Source organism: Danio aesculapii, chromosome 3 (genome assembly GCF_903798145.1).
Source record: "Danio aesculapii chromosome 3, fDanAes4.1, whole genome shotgun sequence".
Lineage (NCBI taxonomy): Eukaryota > Metazoa > Chordata > Actinopteri > Cypriniformes > Danionidae > Danio > Danio aesculapii.
In genome coordinates, this window is record NC_079437.1 from 38,511,670 (window position 1) to 38,534,018 (window position 22,349).

The 22,349-nt window shown below is 35.1% G+C and overlaps 2 protein-coding genes across 2 annotated transcripts in view; one reads left to right on the forward strand and one right to left on the reverse strand.

Annotated features, from left to right (window-relative positions):
* Window positions 1-13,584, reverse strand: part of snx8a (sorting nexin 8a) — a 28,951-nt gene extending 15,367 nt beyond the window's left edge. Inside the window, exons 1-8 of the mRNA XM_056453942.1 lie at window positions 13,481-13,584; window positions 10,845-10,972; window positions 10,562-10,691; window positions 8,433-8,623; window positions 3,219-3,339; window positions 2,758-2,894; window positions 835-915; window positions 472-632 (exon numbers count right to left, since the gene is read on the reverse strand). Of these exons, the coding sequence (XP_056309917.1) occupies window positions 472-632; window positions 835-915; window positions 2,758-2,894; window positions 3,219-3,339; window positions 8,433-8,623; window positions 10,562-10,691; window positions 10,845-10,972; window positions 13,481-13,502 (971 nt within the window). The 5' untranslated portion in view covers window positions 13,503-13,584. The remainder of the gene's footprint in view (window positions 1-471; window positions 633-834; window positions 916-2,757; window positions 2,895-3,218; window positions 3,340-8,432; window positions 8,624-10,561; window positions 10,692-10,844; window positions 10,973-13,480) is intronic.
* Window positions 13,585-17,305: 3,721 nt separating this feature from the next.
* The window catches only part of ttyh3a (tweety family member 3a), a 158,518-nt gene continuing 153,474 nt past the window's right edge, over window positions 17,306-22,349 (forward strand). Inside the window, exon 1 of the mRNA XM_056453943.1 lies at window positions 17,306-18,191. Coding sequence (XP_056309918.1) covers window positions 18,066-18,191 — 126 coding nt within the window. The 5' untranslated portion in view covers window positions 17,306-18,065. The remainder of the gene's footprint in view (window positions 18,192-22,349) is intronic.

Below are 22,349 nucleotides of genomic sequence, written 5' to 3' on the forward strand. Positions count from 1 at the left end.
ATCGCCACTGTGTATGAAATGTCCTATATAAATTAAGTTGCATTGCCTTGCCTTACTCTTTCCACCACTGAGTGAATGACATTTAATGACAGCTGTTATAAGCATGCATAAGTATAATTTACATTCATGACATAAGTCATGTCATTAAAAAGGTTTAATGAGTCTTATGAACACCCCTTCAAATGAAGCGTTACCAAAAATCTTTGTGGCAGCAGGTCCTCCTTGCATGGTTTGTCTTCTAGATGTTTCTAAAGCATTATTGTATTGCTCTATTTGTTTACAGTGTTATGTTTTTTACACTGCAATTTGCACCATAGCCCATGATTCAACAGCTGCCATGATTATACAGGGTACATGTCATACCCAAGTTTATGAGATACATGTGTGACTTGTTATGAGGTTGTAAGTTTGCTAAAACTGTATAGAGTGTAAATAATCAGTTTCACAGAAGCACTCTGGATGATCTGGTACCTCAGCTCTTTCCCAAACATCAGCAGATCTGTAGCGTTGTCCTTCGAGCGTTCGGCCATCTTCTCTGCCCTGTCCCGTAACTTCTGAAAACTGCTATGGATATTTTTGATCAGCTGCCTGCTGGAGGAAAACTGACTCTGGATATCAGCTGGGAGATAATCCTACAAAAATATATATATAACAATAATAAAAATACAGACAAGATAAATACCACCAGTGCTCAGGCCCAAATGATTGTTCAATATTGCATTACATAGCTAAATGTGTTGATGGTGATATTTACAAGTCCAAATAATATATATACTATTTGTTTTTGGCAATTTGACATATAATACATGGAAATAAACTAAAACTGAATCAAACCTTGGCCTGCGTTGCATATTTACATGTCATGAACTCATCACCCAGTTTTCTGCAAGCATCTCTGAGTTTAGATTGGACATCCTGTAGGACACAAATATTATATGCATGAATATAAACAATCATAGTTGTCACCATCCTGCACTTTGTCTCCATTCCCCTAGAGGTCCTCGTGTTTCCTTTCTACCTTTGTTCTTCCTCGTGTGTTCTTGTTTACTTTAATTTTGATCACCTGTGACTTGTTCCAGCCAGTGTATTTAAGTCACTTTGTCTGTGTTCCTTCCTCTGTATTTGAGTCATCCACGGTGAACTTGCCTTGCGTTCCCTTGATCTCCTGAGCTACGTCTAGTATGACGGTTTTATTTTCCCTGTTGCTGGCTGCCTTATTGTCTATTTGTTTTCTCCCCTCGTGGAGTTTTCTTTACATGTTTATTATACTGTTAAAATATTTTGTATTCCTCATTCTGAGAAGAACCTAAGTTGTCTGTTTTGCTACCTCATTTTTTAAGAAGAATCTAAGTTGACTTCTTTATAAATCCTTGTTTTCTGGATTCCCTCTTGGAGTGTTTTCATTTGGGTCCAACTCAACTACCCCTGTGGCTCAGTGGTACACACACACACACCAGAGACTCGGGTTCAAGACCCGGCCGTGACAATAGTGTCATGAACCAAAATTGCCAACATCCAATGTACTTTTAAACTGCCCAAATTTCAAATGTTCCTAATTATATTTTGGAAGGTTTCCTACAATAGTTTTACATCCATCCAGACTTAATTTGTTTCTTTTAGCAGAAATGAAGGTGAAACAGATCCAAGAGAAAATAAAAAGGGAGGATTAAAAACAATGATGGAAGGCAAGAAAAGTACAGTGTGGGAATGTTTTAGCAAGGTGGTTAACAAGTCTTTGTTTGGGCTGAACATACAGGTTATAGTTAGCGCGTTGCAATGATGTCAACAGCAATCATATCATTAAAGTCTGAAGGAAGTAATGAAGCCTGTTTATTAATTTTAGTGGGCAGCCAATTAACTCGATAGGAATTATGGAAAGTTGTGTAAGTTTTGCATAAAGAAAGGCTTGGTATTACTGACAACTCATTTCAGGAAGTTCAAAAACACATCATTCTTTTAGGAGGCAAGGACACTATTTATCATACACTTTGACCTTTGAAACTTTTCAGATCTTATACATTAGCAATCACAAACAGATGTATATAGTTGAAGCTGTGAATTTTTTTTTACTTTTTCAAAGATTTTCAAAACGAGGTTTAAGAGAGCAGGGAATTTTTCCACAGTAATTCCATAGTAATTAATATTTTTTTCTTCTGAAGAAAGTCTTGTTTTATTTCAGCTAGAATAAAAGCAGTTTTAAATAAAAAAAAAAAAAACATTTTAAAGTCAAAATTAATCGCCTCATTAAGCAACATTTTCTTTATTGCCTACAGAACAACCCATCATTATACAATGACTTGCCTAATTACCCTAACTTGCCTAATTTACCTAGTAAAGTCTTGAAATTGCACTTTAAGCTGAATACTAGTGTCTTGAAAAATATCTAGTAAAATGTTATGGTAACACTTTAGTTTAGGTCACAATTTACAGTATTAACAAACCATTAACTAACTCTACTAGCTTAATAAACTACTAATTAGCTGTTTATTAATATTTAGTAAGGTAGAAGTTGGGTTTAGATTTTGGGTAGGATTAAGGATACAGCACAAGATCATGCTTTGCAACTAACAAACAGTTAATATCTTAATAATAGGCAGGTAATACGCCAGTAGAATTCTGACCTAAACTAAACTGTTACCAATATTATATACTGTCATGATGGTAAAGATTTAAAACCAAATAAATCTTTTGATTTGATTTTAAACAAATTCAAATTAAAATGAACAAATTTATGGTAAAAAAAAAAAGTCCACACACCGAGCCACTGAAGGTGAGGAATGTTTTCACAAGCTCATCTTCAGAAAACACAGGGTGTCGCGCCACAAGATTCAGAAACCTGGCCAGAGCTCGTCTCCGACCTTCAATGAACTCTCGCTCCGACACGGAGGTCAGGACTGCAGCAGGGGCCAAAGAACAGAGAAAAGATTAAACTTTTCCAGAAATAACAAAACACCGTCCTTCCATTAACACAACACAGCAAGGAACGTTCTGGTACTCAGTTACTATGGAAGTACAGCTTGCTGAAGTCTGCAGAAAAACAGAGAAAGTTTACTTTTTTTAACCTTGGCAGAGCGGCTATTTTTTGTCTGGTGCTTTCCCAGATAGCATTGAATGTCACAGCTCAGTCGAAGTGGGAAGTGCACTAGACTATAATCTGCATCGTTGATTACACAGCATTTGCAGGCTGGGAGTTTACACTGTTTAAAGCATCACTTTACCTCCTTTCAGCGCCCTTTTTGGAGGCAGAGCTGGCACGACTCTGTAAGAGTATCTCTGAAGCAGAAGCTCATGGAAGACGTCGAAATCACTGTATCGCCGATAAACTGTTACTGTGAAACGCTGCAAAAGAGCACATGACTGAAATAAGTTACACTTTTAGCCAGCTTAAAAATTATTTAACTGATAACATTTCTCGCATTCTCTTTAACATATATGGGTCAAATATGTTTTAAAAGAAAAAATAATTATCACACTAACTTTAAAAACTAACTATACAGTGTTTTATAGTATAATACTATACTATTTTAGACACAACTATCTTTTGTAAGATCTGGACATGCATGTCATACAGTGTATGTTAGAAATAAGAATAATTTGATGACCCATTAAAATGATCACAGTGCAGCCCCACAATACTGATTAACTGTCATATTAAACCTTTATACTTTGTTACTAGCCTCCAAACATTTTTACTCATTTGCTAACAAAAATATTTATAGTTATGGGCGACGTAGTGGCGCAGTAGGTAGTGCTGTCGCCTCACAGCAAGAAGGTCGCTGGTTCGAGCCTCAGCTGGGTCAGTTGGCATTTCTGTGTGGAGTTCGCATGTTCAATTCAATTCACCAGAATTTGTATAGCGCTTTTACAATGTAGATTGTGTCAAAGCAGCTTCACATAAAAGATCATGATAAATTGAAATAGTGTAGATCAATTTTAAAGTTTAAGTTCAGTTCAGTTTAGCTCAGTTCAGTGTGGTTTAATAATCACTACTGAGAGTCCAAACACATAAGTGTTCTCACCGCATTTGCATGGGTTTCCTCCGGGTGCTCCGGTTTTCCCCAGTCCAAAGACATGCGCTGTAAGTGAATTGGGTAAGCTAAAATTGTCCGTAGTGTATGTGTGTGGATGTTTCCCAGTGATGAGTTGGAGCTGGAAGGGTATCCGCTGCGTAAAACATGTGCTGGATAAGTTGGCGGTTCATTCCACTGTGGCGACCCCAGATTAATAAAGGGACTAAGCCGAAAAGAAAATGAATGAATGATAATAACATATGTACATATATAGTTGTATGTATATAGTTGAATGACTTTTCCTAATTTAATGGGGAAAACTTGGTAAACATAAAATGAACATGATATTATTTTTAATGTCCTGTACACATTTTGTCACATCGGTGTTCAGGGTCTTTTAGCTGTACAAAACATAAGAAAATAAGAAATCTAAAAAATGTACACATATTTGTTTTGGGTGATACTGAGGTCACTATAACATGCTCTGATTTTATAATATCCACTAAAATTTTATATCATTCATTCATTCATTGTCTTTTTGACTTTTTAATCCGGGGTCACCACAGTGGAATGAACCGCCAACTTATCCAGCACATGTTCTATGCAGCGGATCCCCTTCCAGCCGCAACCCATCTCTGGGAAACATCCATACACACTCATTCACACTCATACACTACGGACAATTTAGCTTACCCAATTCATTTATAGCACATGTCTTTGTACTTGTGGAGGAAACCGGAGCACAAGGGGAGAACCAACTCCCCACAGAAATGCCAACTGACCCAGCCGAGGCTCAAACCAGCGACCTTCTTGCTGTGAGGTGATTGTGCTACCCATTGCGCCACCATGTCGCCCTATCATCTATTGTTCATTTTGTAATATCATCACTGCATCTAGTATTTTCACTGTGCTATTTTAAGAGCTGTTAAAACAGAACAGTCAATTTTGACCGGGAACTCTAAAGTAAAGAGCGGGATGTGAACACGACAGGAGGGTAAAAGGAACATGCCCACACTGGTATTTCCACAAGTACAGGTAAGATTTAGTATGTACTTTCTAGAAATTTTATGTAAGTCTATCTGTTACACTGAATGACAACAAAACATTATTTATTCTAATTTGATATTTTATTTTCATTATAAATATTGTTTTGTATAAATCATTTATTCCCAGTGATGGGTTGCGGCTGGAAGGACACCCGCTGCTTAAATACGTGCTGGATCAGTTGGCGGCTCATTCCGCTGTGGCGACCCCGGATTAATAAAGGGACTAAGCCGAAAAGGAAATGAATGAATGAATAAATCATTTAGTATGTATTTAAAATCACTTTTAATATTGGATTTGCCATTGAAACAAAAAACTGTCATACTGTATATACAGCAGAAAATGTTTATTTTATCTTAAATGATTCTGTTGTTGTGTCAAACACATCATTTAACTTCCTTATCATCAATAACAGGCTTTTGGAAAATTCTGAAATGCACTGTGATGGGTCTTTACTGAAACTTGCCAGTGGTCACCCAAGTTCCTTTTTAGTCTCGAGAGGCATGCTAATGTTACAGGATGATTTCATAGCGCATGCAAAGTTCTTAAGCTATTTTATCTCAAACAGTCAAATGAACTCGTTCCTTAAGTTGTGAACACTTTAGAACATTGTTTTCGCATTTATTTTGGGCTGTCAACAAGTGATCAGATCACGTGAGATAAACAATAAAAGCTGAAGTGGGAATTTCATATAAAAAGACAAAAATTTCCCCCGCAAAAAATTACCCAACTGTGTGGGCGTGTGCATCATGGCAAAGTAACAATAACTCGACAGTTTTTCTCTGATCTAGACATGCGCTTATTTAATGATGATGCACTTCAACATACCTAAAGAATTATTGATTATTAAAATGAATGGCACATGTTAATTTGGCCAATGCAGTTCCTTAAATATTGATAAAAAAATTTCTGAAATGTTTGTTTTTTTACTTAACATTAAAGTCTGCACAAACCTGAAGTTTCTGAGTCTTTTTATTTCAGTATGTTGATGTACCTCCAGCTGAAACGGAATATTGAATAGCGTCCTGACTGGCTTTCTTTTTGGTCATCATTCCCTCGTAGCAAGCCAACAGTAAGAGGGGAATGGTTAAAATAATTATGAATGAAGCTGTCAAAAAAAAAGAGCCACCACTCCAAAGGTGGAAGCAAATGGTAACATTTTAACGATTACCAAAACAAACTTTTTTTCAACAGATTAACTTGCATGGATTAACTGATCACTTAAAGAATAACACTGTGCGCTACCAAAATAAATGATGTAAATTCTGATTTCATACTAGACTTTAATATAACAGATTCTGTCTAGGTATAGCTGGAAGTCCATCCTGTGAATAAAACTAATGCCAGAGTAATTGGAGGTTCATTCCGCTGTGGCGACCCCTGATAAATCAGGGACTAAGCCGAAGGATAGTGAGTAAGTTTTTGTATATAGCTAATATTTAACACATACTATTGAGAGAGAAAGAGAGAGAAGGCTATGCTTAGGACGACAGATGCATATATACAATATGTAGAGGTTTACCAATTGATAACTTGCATGGCGTGTTGATAACTCATTCACGTTACAGTAAGGTAACATGATGCGAAACACACTAGACAAGAAGCATGTATTGACAATTCTATGTTTTCCACACCGGACGAGCACACTCTATTCATAATAACTAAAATGCAAGCTCCACAAACTTTTGTGACATTTGCTTGATTTTGCATTAAATTCAGTGATCACAGAATCACCTGGAGGAGTCTGGTAACTGAATATGTAGGTTAGTGTATGCTCCATTCAGCCCTTTTGTTTCATTTAGCTTTGTGTTTTGTGTTTATTTTTACGTTTTGTGGCAATTAGCCATAATACACTGAAAAAAAAATTATTCATTGGTTTCACAAAATTGAGGTAACTAGTTGGATAAAAATGTATATGGGTGAATTTAAACAAACAAATTAAATGTAGTAATGTTCAATTATGTTTTGTTTAAATATGTTTGTTTAAAGGTGCAGTATGTAAGATTGACACCCAGTGGTTGAACTAGGTATTGCATTCCTGGATCAAAACAATTGTAAGCGCAGGTTGCCAGATTGAGAACCAACAGGAGCGAGTCGGACGATTGAACCTAAAGGCTGATTTAAATCGTGTTATAAAAGCAACAGCACGCGATAGAAGGAATATTCTCCATATTAAAAGGAGATTTTGGTCTAACCAACACCTCGAATTGATATATTAGAAACAGTTTCTATTTCTTGCAGCTGAAAAATGGAAAACTGACAATGAACACCTCAGGTAAACCTCATGTGCTTTATTCATTGTTAAATGCTAACAATGCGAGTTTGAATGCCATTTTATATGACATTTATTGGCATATACTGAAAGCAGCAGCAGATAGTTTACCTTAAATCTTGAAAATAAAATAAACCGTCTGAAATTGCACTTTAGATCTAGATCTTAATATGTATTAATTAGATCATAACCTTGACATTTTGTTGGAGTGCAGTAAGTGCACTATTCTGTGCTTCTGAATGGCTGTATTTCAATTTCTGTTGTGTTTCGTCTAGTGCAAACAGCCAAATTGCTTATCACTGCAAATCTCGTCTTGTACGTTCCATGACGAGATTTGCAGTGATAAGCCATTTGGCTGTTGTTAGGACACTGGGTTACAATGTAAACCTGCTCACCTAATATTTACGCTCGTTATATTTATATTATTTGCTAATTAATAACCTCATGTAGAACTCTAGAAAGAGTAGATGCAGAGTAGAAATCTGCATCTCATTTTGGAGTCTGCTACTGTCCACCGGTCATGCATTTCGGTCATGGGTGCATGATTTGAGAGCCTTTATAAATGAATGAATGAATGAATGAATGAATGAATGAATGAATGAATGAATGAATGAATACGTGGTTTTCTACCAAGACAACCCAGGGTGCTGAAATATAACTGGCTTAAGTGGCATTGGGCGGGTTAAAAGAACCAAAACAAAGACAGGGTTCTGGCACAGAACGGCCATTTTTAAAGCAGAATAACTGACTTCAGCATTGTTTTTTTTTAGAACAACAAGAATGTTCACTTAACATGTTTCTTAAATATCTGCAAACATATTTTTATGCTTTAGAAGAGTCAAAAACCTACATACAACACTTTTAAATTCAGCTCATTTAAATTTCTTGCAACAGCAACCTTAAAAAGTTAAACAAAATGTAAATCCAATTAATTCTTTTTTTTCAGTGTATAAAGGAGATTAGATACACCCAAAATGTACTTTTGTATAGCTTCAGCAATTATTGGAAAAAGAAACATTTATACTGTCAACAGCCTCCTTTAATCAATGGCAAAAAATAAATGTAAACTTGTATACTGAGCCTTTTAATGTTGCCTCTAAACTCACCTCGCTAGTGACCTGATACTCCACATGTTTAAGAAACAGACCCTTCTTCTCAGGAGTGAGCTCAATTTTGATGGTGTTCTTCTTCAACAGCTCTGCCAGGGTCAAAGACAAGATGAGAGGACTGTCCTGAACCGTCTGCATCTTCAGACTCTGAAGTTCCTTCGGCTCGCCCAGCTGAGGCTTTGGGAAATCTTGAAAAAACATAACATATGACAAAGAATGCATTTAGAAAGATGTGACTGACTGTACATTACAAACCGACAGAATACAGAATTAAAGTTTATGACTTTAAGGAAGATGAGATGAGATGTTTTTTTGTAACAGCACAGAAATAACATGTAATTATGGAAAGGACACAAGGAATGAGAATGAAAGAAAAACAAGGGACAATGTTGAGCTATGTGACACAGTGTGGATTTCTGTGGTTTGTGTGTCGGATTTAGTATTTAAAATATGCAAAATAGGAAAAACTAACATGATTCTGCTTTAAAAAAAACAGAGATGTCTCAGCAGATTGAAACCTAGAATTGGTGCTTTTGTTTGGTGGTGTCGAATAAAAAAAGAAAAAAATGTTTCGCTGCCATTTCAGAGAGATGAGCATTTGGCATGGAATGAACAGGAAACATGGTTTTGCTCTGAGGAGAAAACAGGAAATATGACTTTTAAAGTGCACAGTCAACGGTCATACTGGCAACACCTGAAACAACACAAGAGCCCCTTATTGTATAGAAACGTTAACCCTTCAGTGCTTTTACATGAATTGTATATGATGAAGAAAATTCCCTCAAGATGGCCTTTTTATTTTCAAGAAAACATTAAAGGTGCAGTTCGCCTAAAAAAAGTATTATGTCATCATTTATTCATCCTTCATTTGTTCAAAATCTATTCGATTTTCTTTTTTATTCTGTTAAACACAAAAAAAAGATATTTCGAAGAATGCTGCAACCATTATTCTTTAAAATATCTTTCTTAGTGTGTTTAACAGAAGAACGAAACTGAGGGAGAGTAATTCAAGGTTTCTGCAGGTTTCTTCAAGTCAAATTTAAAACTTTTAAGACCATTGTGAATGAAATTTTAGACTTATACTGGGCTAAACATTTTTTTCTAATGTGCCAGCTAGTTCTAAAAAAAAATGTTTTTGTATTAATGGAAGATCATGTAAAGGGATGCCTTGCTTTAGTTTTCTTTGGCGGATAAGGGAATTTAATTAGCAGAATTTTCTGTAAAAATGTCTAACAGCTGTTGTGAATTGTCTCTCTTTGCAATAAAAAACGTAATAAAAAAGTTTTGAGATGGATTATTGGTGATTGGGTGTCAGCTCACTAAGGTAGCTTTACCTGGACATAGAAAAATTAAGACCTGTTTAAAATGATTTAAGACCTACAACCCAATATTTCAGTGAACTTAAGACTTTTTAAGGCAGGAGTCTCAAACTCAAAATAGCGGGGGCCATTTCAGTGACTGATAATTCATAGGAGGGCCGTTTTAACAATCAAGTACGAGAAAAAAGTGGAAACCTGACATAACTGATGCAGCTTAGGACAACAGACATGATGTTTATATTTCAAGCATTACCTGTTACCAGTGATAATGCAAATCAGCACGTTTATCATGTCACACATCTGCTGCTGAAATATATCTGTGGTTGTTGTGTGTATGGCCGAGCGTTAGACACACACTCAGTCATTCTTACACAGAGTATATGCAGTCAAAACTTTAGCTTTTTGTTTCTTCTTGCACTTGATTTTTATAGTAGTTTAAAATGCTATGAAAATACTACAAATAATAGGCATAATATATAATTATTATTCTGATTATTATTGTTGTTTATTCATGGATATTGGATGGTCTGAGAGTGAGTAAATGAATAGTACATTTAAATTTTTGAGTGAACTATCCCTTTAAGCTTATCTCTTGTGCAAATCATTTAAAAATGATTATGACAACCAAAACGGAATTCAGCTTGCATGTAAATCACTTGGGAAAGCGTGTAAGAGTGCCATACAAAATCACAAGACACCCTGAACAGAAGACAGCTTTATGGAGACAAACTGAGGTTACTGACTTCATAATGACATCTGATTAAGCTACACATTTACAAGTCAGCTGAGGAATCTGTTTTTGCTTACCTTGTATGAAGTTCTCCAGCAGTTTGGGACTTGGTGGTTTTCCTTGTTGGGCAAGGGCAATGAGAGCCAGAGCTTTATATAGTGATACTTTACTTAGGAATCCATCACTGCTGTTCACATGTTCAAGAATCTAAAATGTAGATGAGTTATCATTGAGTCTTTGCAGGATACGTCATGGTTCCACTGACAAAATGATGTAATCTATCATTATCCAACTGTAAATAATGTTATTTAGCTAACTACCACCTATACAGTCATCCTAACCAATATTGACAAATCTCACCTGGTTTTGAACAGTGATGGGGAGAGATGTTCTGGTGAAAACTCTCTGAAATACATTCACAGGCACTCGTTCATCATTTGCGGAGCAGAGGGCTTGATGTACTTCACGATAGTATGAAGGGACGGATCCTACATTTTGAAGAGCTTTATGTTATTACAAGTTAATTAACAGAATAAACATAAACAATCGGGATCTTTTCCGTTTTGTGCTACTGTGATTTGTGAACACACTGATCTATTCATTTTTGTGCCAAACATGCTGATTGCTAAAACTGGCAGGATGTTGTAGTTGCACAATTTGTACATTTCTATTTTTGATAACCGAGTTGGGTAGGTTCTTAAGAGTAAAATAAAATAAAAACACTTAAATGAAAATAAAATGACTTTAAATACAATGTTGACCAACATAAGCATATATTCAATGCATTAAATAATAGACATTAAATAATCATTAAATATTTTTTATAAAATAATGTAATAATTTCTTAGTTTTTAACTGAGAAAAATAGAAGGCAAATATTATTATTTAATTTAAAATAAACTTAAACTTAAACTTTTTCCGATTTCGTTTGTAAACAATACAGTTTCGTATTCTTTTATTTAGCCTTAGTTATTTATTATTACCACTAGTTTTGACTTGATTAATAACAATTTAATTCAAAATATTTACTATTTTCATCATGTTTGGCATATGGAAAGAATACTTGATTTAAATATATGTTCTAATATAGATATACTGTATATATTTTTCCTGCTATCTGCATTTACACATTGCTGGCCAAATTATGTGGATTTATTCACTGTAAAACCCAACAGTCAACTTTATCAAATGAAATGAGTGTAGTTAACTCAAAATTGACTGAAAGTGAATTCTACTCATTTGAAAAGAGTTTTGAACTCAGTGTTGAAGGTAATGAGTCAATTAAATGCCTCATTACTTCAACTTAAAAGGAGTAAGTTCACAGTAGTCATATAGATTAGTTTTTTTAACTCACATGGTTTGTAGCAATCGGTTTCCTCAAATGGGTTGAGTTGCCTTAACTTCTTAGGTTTTATAGTACTCAGTTGGTTTGAGTTCTCTTCATTTATTGGTTTTTACTGTGATCAAATTGCTTTGTTTACTCAAATGGATTAAGTTCACAGTCTCATTAGGATGAGTTTTTGAACTTAAATGGTTTGTTGCAATCGGTGTCCTCAAATGGTTTGAGTTACCATAACTAATTTGGTTTTACAGTGTTGTCATGGGAGTCCTGTATTGGTCTATGTGTGCTTTTTTATTTGATGCACAAACACTTTACTATATGGTCCCATTAGTTAATGTTAGTTAATGTACTAACATAAATAAACAATCAACAATACATTTATTACACTGTGAATCTATCTTTGTTAACGTTAGTTAATGAAAATACAACCATTTATTATTAGTGCTTGTAAACTCACAGTTCATTAACTAAAGTAAACAAACACAAATCTGGAATTTAATAATGTATTAGTAAATGTTAAACTATGATTAATAAATGTTGTACAAGTATTGTTCATTCTCAGTCCATGTTAGTAAGTACATTAATCAACATGAACTAATGGAACCTTTATTTTAAGTTTTATTGTAAAGTGTGATCCCCAAAGTTTTTAAAAAAATAATTTGGTTGGTCTCCAGAGTAACATTCAGCCTATAAAGACAGATGTATAGCCTATTGACTGATATTGATTATTCCTGTGATTTTTGTTCCATGGAAAAAATAATCTATTGTCCATCTGTTTTGTGATTGTGTAAGGATTTTCTGGGTGGATGTTGACATTTTTCATAGAAGGAAAACAAATATATTCAAGTTACAAAATGTTGATATATTATGTCAATGTAACAAATTTACATTCCTTGTACAACTTTTTATTATATTGGAAACGTTTCATATACATAAAAATGGTCTTGTCAAAGTCAAATTTTGTTAATAGAGCCTAAGTACTAGTGCCCAAACATAAACATAATATTTAAACATATTAATCATAAAGAAAAAAATACTTATAAATAATAAAATAAATAAATAAATAAATAAATAAATATATATATATATATATATATATATATATATATATATATATATATATATATATATATATATATATATATATCAGGAGTATTATATTTTTAATTAATGAATGTTGTATATACACTCTGGCATATGCTTTGTATATTGTTGAATATTACTGCATAATTCTGTATGTTTTTTTAAATAAAAAAGCCTATTGACTGAATGCAATTGATTGTGTGTTAAAAATTACATCCTTGAAAATTGATACAAACGTTGATAAACAAATATAAGCCTAAAAACATTACATTATAAGGTCTATATATACTATTATTATGCATCTCTGACAACTTAAATAACCGGTTATTTAGTCACTAAACAGGTGAAACCAGTGAAACAGCAAAGAGCAATGAAAGCAATAGGATAAATAGAAACACGAAGAAAGGTGACACGTTTCGGTAGCGATTTTTAAGAACATCAACAGCGACATCCAAGTCAAGAAAAACAATTCGGAAAGTCAAAATGTACAAATATAAACACGATTAAAACGGACAAGATGACCAAAACTGTACGATATGTTACTGAAATTATTGTATTTTGCATTCCTTACCTTCGTTTATGTCCCCTGCCATAGTTTAGCTGTCATGTGAGCGCGATGGTACGTCCATGTGATTTCCTGCAGAAAAGAGCAGGAATGTCCTTCTTAAAGTTGTAATGATGTGGAAACACATGGTGAAGTGTATGACAGAGCGAGTGGGCGGAGCTTCATATTCAACAAGCTCTTTGAGGACAAACCGTAAACTGTGGGAAAAGCACTACTTTGATAAAACATTACTTACAGAATGTTTTTATAAATAAATAAATATAACTTTGTAAATAAAGTCAAAATGTTATAGAACATAAGTAGTTTTCATTTATCTTTATAAAATGGAAGATATCATTTACTCACCCTCAAGTGGTTTGGTGTTGTTGTTTTTTTGCTGTTGTTGTTGTTTTTTGTTTTTTGGTTGTTTGTTGGTTTGCTTGTTTGTTTTCTGTTAAACACAAAAAAAAAAGAATGTTGAAACATGTAATGAAATCAAATGTTAATGATTTCACATCAGTGTTGCATTTAGGCCTATGTTAATCCATACTTTATTATGCCGTTTTAATGTGTTATTTATTAATTTATTACCTTAATTATGCTCACTAGTGTTAAAAAATATTCAATATGCATGAATATGAAAAGTGTTATGCTGTTGCAATGATCAGACAATCAATCTTTGGATCTGTTTTCATGCTTCCCCTTTCGGTCAATATAGTTTAATGTTGAAGACAGAACATATCCTAGGAATCCACCCTGACCTTAAGGAACTACTAAAAATAAAAGTCAGAGTTCATTATAAATGACTCATAAAATAATTTATGAAGTTCGGTCTGTTGGAAAAGCCAATACATTAGAATACAGCTAAATTAGCATTTATAACAATGAACAACAGCCTTTAATGAAGCTAAGGCCACTATATGTTAGATGAACGTTGTTTTGTAATAAACATAATGGGTCATAAGGAAACTAGATGAATCATTTCTTGATGCCTAAATAAATGTACCTTTATTCACACTGCATCACATTTCTAGCAAGACTTGAACTGCTTACATGTTGACTAATTATCATCACATGCCAATGCTCATATTGACTTGCACGTGATAGTTCATGAACATTTTTAATTTTCCCACTTCTTTCATAGTGAAAGTGAAAGCGGAAAAGGCCTTTTTTTATATTAAACTGTTACTAAACACTTAACATATTTGTTTCCTGTATACAGGAAATGCAGTTAACAGTGTTATTTTATTTTATTATTATTGCTATGGCACTGGAATGATGTTAACACACAAAGGTCACTGCATCAGTTGCATTTGTAAGAAACTGTTGATATTGCTTGATTGATTGATTGATTGATTGATTGATTGATTGATTGATTGATTGATTGATTGATTGATTGATTGATTAGATATTTGCTGTATTGTATGTGTAGGGGCGAAGCAGTGGCGCAGTAAGTAGTGCTGTCGCCTCACAGTAAGAAGGTTGCTGGTTCGAGCCTCGGCTCAGTTGGTGTTTCTGTGTGGAGTTTGCATGTTCTCCCTGTGTTCGCGTGGGTTTCCCCCACAGTCCAAAGACATGCAGTACAGGTAAATTGGGTAGGCTAAATTGTCCTTAGTGTATGTGTGTATGTGTTTCCCAGTTATGGGTTGCGGCTGGAAGGGCATCCGCTGCGTAAAACAAATGCTGGATGAGTTGGCGGTTCATTCCGCTGTGGCGACCCCTGATTAATAAAGGGACTAAGCCGAAAAGAAAATTAATGAATGAATGTTTTGTATGTGTGTGTGTTGAGTTGTGTTTCTCACAGATAAAGGGGCAGAATTCAGATATTTATTTATACTGCATGATTAATTAATTTAGATTATTCAATTCACCTATACCACAGTCCAAAGACACGTGGTTTAGGTGAATTGACTAATCTAAATTGTCCGTAGTTTATGTGTGTGAATGGGAGTGTATGAGTGTTTCCCAGTACTTGGTTCATCTGAAAGGGCATCCGCTGTGTAAAACATATGCTGGATAAGTAAGCGGTTCATTCCGCTGTGGCAACCCCGGATGACTGAAGGGACTGAGTTGAAGGAAAGTGAATGAATGAATGAAAACAAAAAAAGCAAACTGAAATTTATATTTATATAAAATTTCCCATGTTTTTAGACCTTGCATATTGACTCACATACATACATACATAAATACATACCTACATGTACAGTCAAAACACCCCTATTGCAAATGCTGATAACAATAAATTTGAAGTGATCTCTTAGTTTTCCAGAACTGTAGACTTTGTTATATGTGACCCTGGACCACAAAACTAGTCTTAAGTTGCACATGTGTTGAATAGCCACGCACTGTCTGAAGTTTTTTTTTTCTTTTATGGCAAAAATCATTAAAATATTAATCTTTGTCGCTTAATGAGCTCATTTGTCTATTTTGATGGCTATGCCATAATAAATAGTGAACATAATCCATTGAATGAGGCTTTAAGACCAAGCAAATTCCTTTGTTGTCTGCCGCTTCTGTGTGACTCCAGCTAATGAGTTTTGGCCAATGCTAACAAATATTTTTCAGGAATCCAGCTGTGCAAGAAAACACACAATCTGACTTAAGAAACTTCTTCTTTTGCCACTATATTGTTTTTCAATAGAGAAAACAGTTTACAAGTAACTTTAATTTTAAATCTTTTAATCATTTTTTTATTGAAATGGCAAAATGGGCAATATGCTCAGCCAGTGTTTTCCAGCCAATGATGAACTGTGAAAGGTTTATGTGACTATTTTCAATTTCTCAAGGTTCCTATTACATAATCGATGTTGTAATGTAATTCAAATATAATCAGTTAAATAGACTTAAGCATCCATTTGATTGTTAAAGCGTAAAAAGAGACGAAAAACCTGAAAAACTCAGGCGCCTTCATTAGCTGCAGGCTAGCACAGAAATTCAGTTCAAAATACTGGGGTACCATTAATTTCCTTATTTTAAAGACATGGCGTGAAAAAAAATAATGCAGTGCTTCTTGTTTGGTCTGGTACCCACTTTATATCATATCTCAGCCAGGTGAAGTTCGCTTGTTTTGCCTATGAAGAAATCAGATCTTAAACGCGGCGTTTTTGAATGGGATGACAATTCACCGAAAGACACCGCCGACTGACATTAAATGTTCGCCTGAGGAAAATGTTTGACTGAGGAAAGTTGAATGTGCTGGCCAGTTTGTTATATTTGCAATAGTTTTTAATTTAAAACTTAAACTTAAAAACCTATTTTTTTCTAATATATATGATAAGTATTCTAAAAATAAGCATTATTTCACATTTATTTATTATAAATCTTTAAATATTTGGTACTTCAAAAAGTGGTTATGATATGCGACAAGCTAATTCGGCTAAAAACTTAAAAGTGCTTAAAATGTCACAAAATGAGAAAATGTGTACAGACAATGAGGCAAATAGCTGCAAAAAGGTCCACTTTTGGAGAAAAAAGAATCACCCCATTCAGCAGGCTGGCTGTTTAGTTGTGTACATTTGTTGATTTCACCCCTTACTCCTTTGTTTGCAATGGTTTTCTCCGCCCTTATTGGACTGTTTTAGTTATATTACGAAATGGGAAAGTGCAAGAAAGGGGTTTATTGTTATGAGAATTCAGTAAACATCTTTAAATGGAAAGAACCCATGTTTTACCGTACTTATTTTTGAAATTCTGATAGTACAGAGCCTATTTATTTAGCTTTTTGTGAACACATGTATTAATATCTATCCATCTCACAAATTTGTGTAATATTATATCTGACCACTAGATGTCCGCATTCTCAACGCTTATCTCATACCCTGGTAAATCCACCAGCCTCTCTCAGCTCAGAGTTTGTTACAGTGGGCATCGGTCTCTCTCTCTCCCCTTCACTAACACTGGATTACAGCTCATCTCACCGAGTTTTGTCGGCAGGGAGGAGTCGCGTGGCACCCATTAACCCACACAAGGAGATTTCGACTTCATAAACACCTTTCCACGGTCATTTAGGACTAATAAGGACGAAATGACGGAGGAATGGGAATGACGGAGCAGCAGACAAACGCTTGGCACTAATCTCGGCCAATGACTGACATCAAACAGGGGGAGATCCATCTCAAAACTGGCTGGCTTTGAAAGCAGCCCGAGGATTGAGTCTTGGATCTAGGAACGGATTCAGCGTTGAATACATGCACATCTCAGGGTGTATCGTGTGCACGCGCTTAGTTTAAATGTCTCTAAACAATAGGCAGTTTTGAGAGAGGAAGTAGAGGCTTGTTAATCACGCTTCCCTTGTGTGTTTCTGTCAGCCGGTAGGAATTGGGAAGCTCAAGTCTTGTTTCATACCGTTCAAATTCTTCAAACGATTAGCTCTCTGTTGGTGTATTCACCTCGTTTTACTTCACCACCTTTCGGTTTCACTCTGGGGACTGCTGGAGCTTCAAAACAGCCGCTTTTAGCTTCATATCACTATGGATGTATGACGACAGATCTATATTTTCCTGTGAATAGCAGCGTTTTATATCATTTGCAGTCTAATGACATTGTTTAAAGGCAAATTTTGAACTTCCTGCTTTAGTTTCTGTCGGCTCGGAGTGTTATTGTCATAAAGATAATGGCAGCCGTCGTGAACTACTCTCCTCCGTGGTGGGTTAACCTGCTTCACAGACTGCCTCACTTCAATCTTCAATTTGAGCAAACCAGCAGTGATTTTCGCCCAGAGGACTCGTCATACCAGCAGGTAAGTTTATGTATATGTAACTGGTTGATGCAGCACCACGTGCAAATGAAAGGATATGTTGGAAAGGTACATAACAGCCAGTGTTGCTCATGACATTACTTACTAAAGCACCATGACTTTGCTTCATACTTGTGGAGTAGCTCTTTATTTTACTTAACCAGGCATAAATTGGCTTGTTAGTGTGTATATTTTATTTATATTTCTTTTCAAAAATGAAAACCAAGCTTAACATATCCTCCTGAAAAGCTGGACCTGATATTGCTGCAGCTGTGAGACATTTCTTGTTCTGTAATTATTCCACTTTACCCATTTGCTGCTTTCCAACACATTGTGAGAGATTGATCTGTTGAAGTTCATATTTATAGTCCAAGGCAGGGGTGGCCAAACTCGGTCCTGGAGGGCCTGTGTCCTGCATATTTTAGTTCCAACCCCAATTAAACACACCTGAACCAGCTAATCAAGCTCTTTCTAGGTATACCAGAACCTTCCAGGCAGGTGTGTGGAAGGAAATTGAAACTATGCAGGACAGCAGCCCTCCAGGGCCAACTTTGGACACCCCTAGTCCAAGACATTTAGTGTTGCTTAAAGTGTTAGTTCACCCAAAAATGAAAATTGTTAGTAATTTTTTTACCCTCACGTTCTTCCAACTACCTTTACTTCACTTTGTCACTGCATAGTGATTGTGAATGCGCACAATATACTGACACTGAGTAGAAGAAATTGTTGAATAACTTTTTGTTTTATGTGCGTGTAAAGGTATTCATAAACAATACATTTAATCTTGGTTTGCTTAGTGCTTACAATGTCATTATGATGGAATTTAAAGAAAATGTTTTGTCCATTCATTTTTCTGGTTTATAGGGGTGTTTTGAGTGTACATGGAAATGAACATGCATGAAAATATTTTTTTCTTAATATGCAAGGTCTGAAAACATGGGGAATGTTATATAAATGTACATTTCAGTTTGCTGTTTTTTTTTTCATTCATTCATTTTCCTTTGGCTTAGTCCCTTTATTCATCAGGGGTTGCCACAGCGTAATGAACTGCCAACTTAACCAGCTTATGTTTTACACAGTGCAAGCCCTTTCAAACACCCATACACTCTCACATTCACACACACTATGTCCGATTTCGTTTATTCAATTCATGTATAGTGCATATCTTTGGACTGTGGGTAAACCGGAACATGCAAACTCCACAAAGAAATGCCAACTGACCCAGCCGGAACTCAAACCAGTGACCTTTTTGTTGTGAGGTGATACTGAGGCACCATGCCGGCGAAAATATTTTGTGATTAAACTTAACAATTATCCGAAATGAATGCTTTTTGGCAAGTTGTATCCAGATGCCTTTTAAAAACATTAAACTAACATCAGAATGATGAAACTGGAATTGCTAACTCATTTCCAAGATTTTGTCTGTTTTAAATTTTTTTAAATATGGTATTCATACTGTTGTTCACAAATAAATACTTTTCATTTACAAAACTACATTTCAGTAGTATTTTGCAGTTGTGGTGGAATCAGCAAAGCGCCTTTCAACATATTGTAAAGATTAAAAGCCAAATATTTCAAGTCAAAATTATAATTTGAAAGCAACTTTTCAATTTGTAAGTACAAACTATACAGGAGGACTTAAATGGACCAATAATTCTTGCTTTTTTTTAGGTCACATTAGAGGACTAAAGCAAACTGTTCAATTCACCTCAAGAGAGAATTGGTAGCTTGTCTCTTAATGAGATTACACAGATCTTTTTTATCCGCACATTTTATGGTTTCATTAAACGCTCGTTCAGTCTATAAATGAGTTTGTAATTGTCATTATGAATCTGTGCATCTCTCTAATTCTGAACACACTTGCATGGCTGCTAAAGATATAGTAGGTAGACTTCCTATAAACTGCGTTTGAACTACTTGGCTTGTCTTTCATCTTGCTACAACAGATGGCCTACAGACAAGCCAGAAGTGCCATAAGCCTGGTCACAATACGTCTAATCAAAGCTTCTTAAATCAAGTTTGGCCTTTACTGTTGTTCATTTTATGGAGTCTTGGGTTAAACCAGTTGCGAGCTTGGAATACTAATGTAGAGAAGGCTCGATTGTGCCTGACCATCAGAACCAACCCAAGCAAATGAAGCGTGTATGTTTTGAATGACAAATTTGGTCATTTGAATGAAATTGAGAGGTCCATCGCACAGCATCATCATCTAATCATTGGGTATAGGTGTGTTATTTAGCATTGGCATTTTATTAATAGCCAGATTACTGGTTCAGGGTACATTCATAGGCCATCATTATTACTAAAAAAAACTCTTTCCAACTAGAATTAACATGTCTCTCTTGTGTTCGGATTTCATTGAAAACTTCTTGAACAGATTAAATCACATGAGCGTTTACATCACAACGTTTTCCAGTTGTAATTAAAATGATGAAACTAATCTTAATACCAAGTGTAAATGAGCCCTTTTCAATGAAGTCATTCAGGACAATATGTTCTGAGTTGGACGAGATGACTGATAAAATTATTTTGTAATTTTGCTAATATTTTACCTTATAGGACTGGGCAATTAATTGAAAAGTAATCGAAATTGATATTGAGAGCCTATAATTGATCAAATTTTTACAGGTTAATTATTACAATTACTTTCCCTACCGCGTGTGGAGTCACGTGACCCCGCTCTGTGATACTTCTGTGGTCTATACCCCTTGCCGTGGCTGACGCCGACACTGACGCACACTTCTCAAAATAAAAATAAATATAACATAGTACTACATATTAGACCACATACTACGTAGCACAAGCTCTATGATTGGTCAGCTTGATAATGATGACGAGCATGGGCAGCATGGAGAGCAGCAAGCCCATTGAAGCGAGTGTTTACAAGTGTGTCCAGTCCTATGGAGGAGCTCCAGTTGGAAACCTTTGTTTTGTGTTTACTTTCTGACTAAAGTTGTTGCATGTCCGCCGGTTTCCGCATCTGAATGAGCGGGTTTTAGCTTCTTGTAGTGTTCAGAAAAAACAAAGAAACTCGACACAGAGGAACAAAAGTACCTACTGCCAGCTAGTGTTTTAGATGTGTTATTGCAGAGCAACACAAGCAGCACGCAGAAGTATAAATGCACTACTATGTGCAAGGCTTGCGCTGTGAATGACGCCGATTACTTGACCCAACAGAATTGAATACCAAGTGTAAACGAGCCCTTTTATGAAGTCATTCAGCAAATATGTTTTGGGCTGGACAAAAAAGAGATGAATAAAACAATGTAGTAGTTTTGCTAGTCATATTTTGTCTACATGCGATTTAGGTATTTTAAAGATCCACTGAATTACATTAACATTTTTCCAATAAAAAAAATATCATTACTTAAGTGTCTAGATTAGGCATGGGACGATAACCGTTTTCAAGGTATACCACGGTTTGGTAAAGTCAAGGTTTTAAAACCTTCAGAATTTTCTGCTATACTATTCCTAAGGTATGTGTACAATTTTTTTTATTTATTTTTTTTAACGTTTTTTGTTTGTTTTTTAGGATGACAGTATCCAGCAGAAAAAAATATCAAATGATGCTGTTTTAAATTGTAAAGAAATCAGTGTTTTTGAAACTAATGAAGACAGCAGAAGTCAATGAACGATTAAAATTATTTAGCCTGACATGTTTACTGTTCCATAATATCTTAATATATTTTATTTTGAGAAACATTTGTGTTCAAAGGGGAAAAAAGTTTTTGTTTTTTACCCAGACATTTAAAAAGAATATATTTTAGAGCAGTAATCACAAAACCGTCAAACTGTGAAACCGTGATATTTTTATCCAAGATTATCATACCATCAGAATCTTATACCGGCACCTGCCTGGTCTAGACGTTTTATTAGGGCTGCTGCAGATGTTTACATGACGATGAGTATCACTTCTCTTTCAGCCAGAATGTAGAAGTGAGAAACGGTTTATTTAGACACAGCAGTTGTAAGCCTGAAGGGATAGTTCACCTAAAAATGAAACTGTCTTAATTTACGCAATTTTCATTTGTTCAAGATTTGAGTTTTTCTTCAGTTGAACACAAAAGAAGATATTTGGAATGGTTGATAGCACCTATGGACTTCCACTGTATTTTTTATTTATTATGGAAGTCAATAGCGTCAACCAGCATCATCAAAATA